This window comes from Macrobrachium nipponense, chromosome 35 (genome assembly GCF_015104395.2).
Source record: "Macrobrachium nipponense isolate FS-2020 chromosome 35, ASM1510439v2, whole genome shotgun sequence".
Lineage (NCBI taxonomy): Eukaryota > Metazoa > Arthropoda > Malacostraca > Decapoda > Palaemonidae > Macrobrachium > Macrobrachium nipponense.
In genome coordinates this window covers 21,232,507-21,235,006 of record NC_061096.1, presented here as the reverse complement: position 1 = coordinate 21,235,006, position 2,500 = coordinate 21,232,507, and the positions used below count along the sequence as shown (strand labels likewise).

At 32.7% G+C, this 2,500-nt stretch overlaps 1 protein-coding gene across 4 annotated transcripts in view; it reads right to left on the bottom strand.

The window, feature by feature from the left end:
• LOC135208469 (general transcriptional corepressor trfA-like) overlaps window positions 1-2,500 on the bottom strand; it is a 156,697-nt gene that overhangs the window by 24,595 nt on the left and 129,602 nt on the right. For all 4 annotated transcript variants that reach the window (XM_064240682.1, XM_064240681.1, XM_064240680.1 and 1 more), the window contains exons 3-4: window positions 1,518-1,948; window positions 541-670 (exon numbers count right to left, since the gene is read on the bottom strand). In XM_064240682.1, the coding sequence (XP_064096752.1) occupies window positions 541-670; window positions 1,518-1,590 (203 nt within the window). In that variant the 5' untranslated portion in view covers window positions 1,591-1,948. The remainder of the gene's footprint in view (window positions 1-540; window positions 671-1,517; window positions 1,949-2,500) is intronic.

Here is a 2,500-nt window from a genome sequence, read left to right as displayed (position 1 = left end):
TGACATCCCGATGAAAAATAATAATTAAAATGATGGGTTTTCATTTTGAGAAATGTAAGTCTTTTCGAACAAGAGGAGAAAGCGTCATGAAATTTTATCGCATCTGTGAAAGCGTTAAAGGTAATTGCTGTCAGAACAGTGAAAGGCTGCCTCCTGTGTATACTTTAAAAATTGCTAGATTTCTATTATATGAAGTTCAAGAACTTAAAAAATTCGATGGTTTCGTGAAGCCATAATAAAATAGAAAAATCCATTATGCAGAGAAATTAATTTACCCCTTGAATAGAACGATTGAACCAATAACAAAGGATGTGTATTAGAGTTACTTTAAATCATAACTAAAAAGGCCCTGAAAAAGAAAGGCGTCAACTAATATGCAATCGCTAGTCACAAGCGAATTAATCGTATTATAGTTAAAAAAGATCTAAGACACTGCGAATAAAAATCGCCATGAAGATGTTATTAGGAATTCAATGTAATGAGAAATCCTTCTCTCTCTCTCTCTCTCTCTCTCTCTCTCTCTCTCTCTCTCTCTCTTACATGTGGGTCTTCTTAGCAGAGGTTCTCGCCCGCCTTGCTCTGTATCTGAGGGCGCAGATGATTAAGAGTACCAGTACTGGGAATCCGAAGATACAGGTCAGGATAGGCACGACCACCACTCGTGGTGAAACTGGAAGGGGAGAAGAAAAGATTATCTGAAACTAAAATAAACCAGTATAATGACGAAGAACAGGAAGACAGTGAGAGACACAATGAGGGAATGGAATAATATTGTGAATGCACAGTTTAGGTGTGAATGTAGTTATATGGGTAGAGAGAGATAGAGAGAGAGGAGAGAGAGAGAGAAGAGAGGAGAGAGAGAGAAACTTGAAAGTATATATATATATATATATTATATATATATATATATATATATATATATATATATATATGAATATGTGTTTTATGACATCACCGTTATTCATATACAGACATTAAGCTACGAGTATAATCTAATATCTGATTCGCTCTACCTCGGAATTGATATATTTTCTATATGTTAACCTTGTGGGTAAAGCCGACGAATTTCTTATCAACTAAAAAAAATTCTCCTTCGATTAACTATATGGAAATATATTAATTCCGAGGTGGAGCGCATTAGATATTAAAAGGCTTAATGCTTATATATATATATATATATATATGTATATATATATATATATATATATATATATAATATAGATATATATATAATATATATATATATATATATATATATATATATACTCATATATATATATATACTATATATATATATATATATATATATATATATATTCACCTATAGAATTAAGAACTGGTAGTAAAAGCTCATCTCAAGTGGAATCGAATCTAAACAAATGAATTGAGTTTCCTTCATCTTATCTTCATTTTGACTCAAGGGTTATTGGTTGATGAAAATTTTAAAGTATTGGTATGTATGTATGAATGTATGTATGTGTATAAATAATATTTGTGTGTATTCAGTACCTATTTACCTGTAGGGTAGATGTAGACGGTAGAATGACCATACGTGGGTAGAGTAGGCGGAATAATAACCTTAGATTCCATGGCAAGGTGATAAACAGGGAGGTAGATGACGTCATACTAGTAACCATGCCATTAGACCCTGCTTACTGCTGCTGCTGCTTCCTCTTCTGCTGCTGCTGCTGTATTTGCTGCATGCTCCTCCTCCTCTGGGGCAGGGCTGACTTGATACAAACCGCTCACTTGATCCTTGGTGGGTCCTCATGATTTGTGACTCCATTCCTTCAGGCAGCACTCGGTTGAACCTTAAATAAGGTCACTGTTCTTAGCTTTGACCATCGACCAGCCCGTCTTAGCCACATCTTGAGGGAAATGGCGATGGATTCCAAACTTCCTGTGCCCGAATTTTCTTTAAGGTCTTGAGGTCTCCGAAATTTCACATCTGAAATAGTAAGTAGAATTATGATATATTTCATTAGATCGTACATTTTAAGATATTTTGATATTTACGCACCAAATCAAAGAAATGAGGAAAGGTAAAGTGCATCATTCGCTGAATCAAATAAATTGCGATACTTTATAGAAAACACTTGAATATGTTATAACTATGCGTTTCTTTACCATGTAAGTCATAGTGAAACACAATGTTAGTAATGAAATACATGTATCCAGATTTATTCATTTTAATCTATGTGCTAGCGTCATTTTTCTGGGTTAATATTGGATTTACATCATAACTTTCCTAATATTACAAATAGGTTCCTGCATTATAGTTTTTAGAATTTATTTTCCTTTTTTTTATCCAAAATACTTTTTCTTTTACCGATTGGGGTTCCTATGGAACTGCTATGATACCATTTCTTAGCCGTAATACGTAGATGCATGTACCCCATCTTACACATGCACTAGCCTACAAATATATATATATATATATAATATATATATATATATATATATATATATGTATGTATGTATATATATATATATATATATA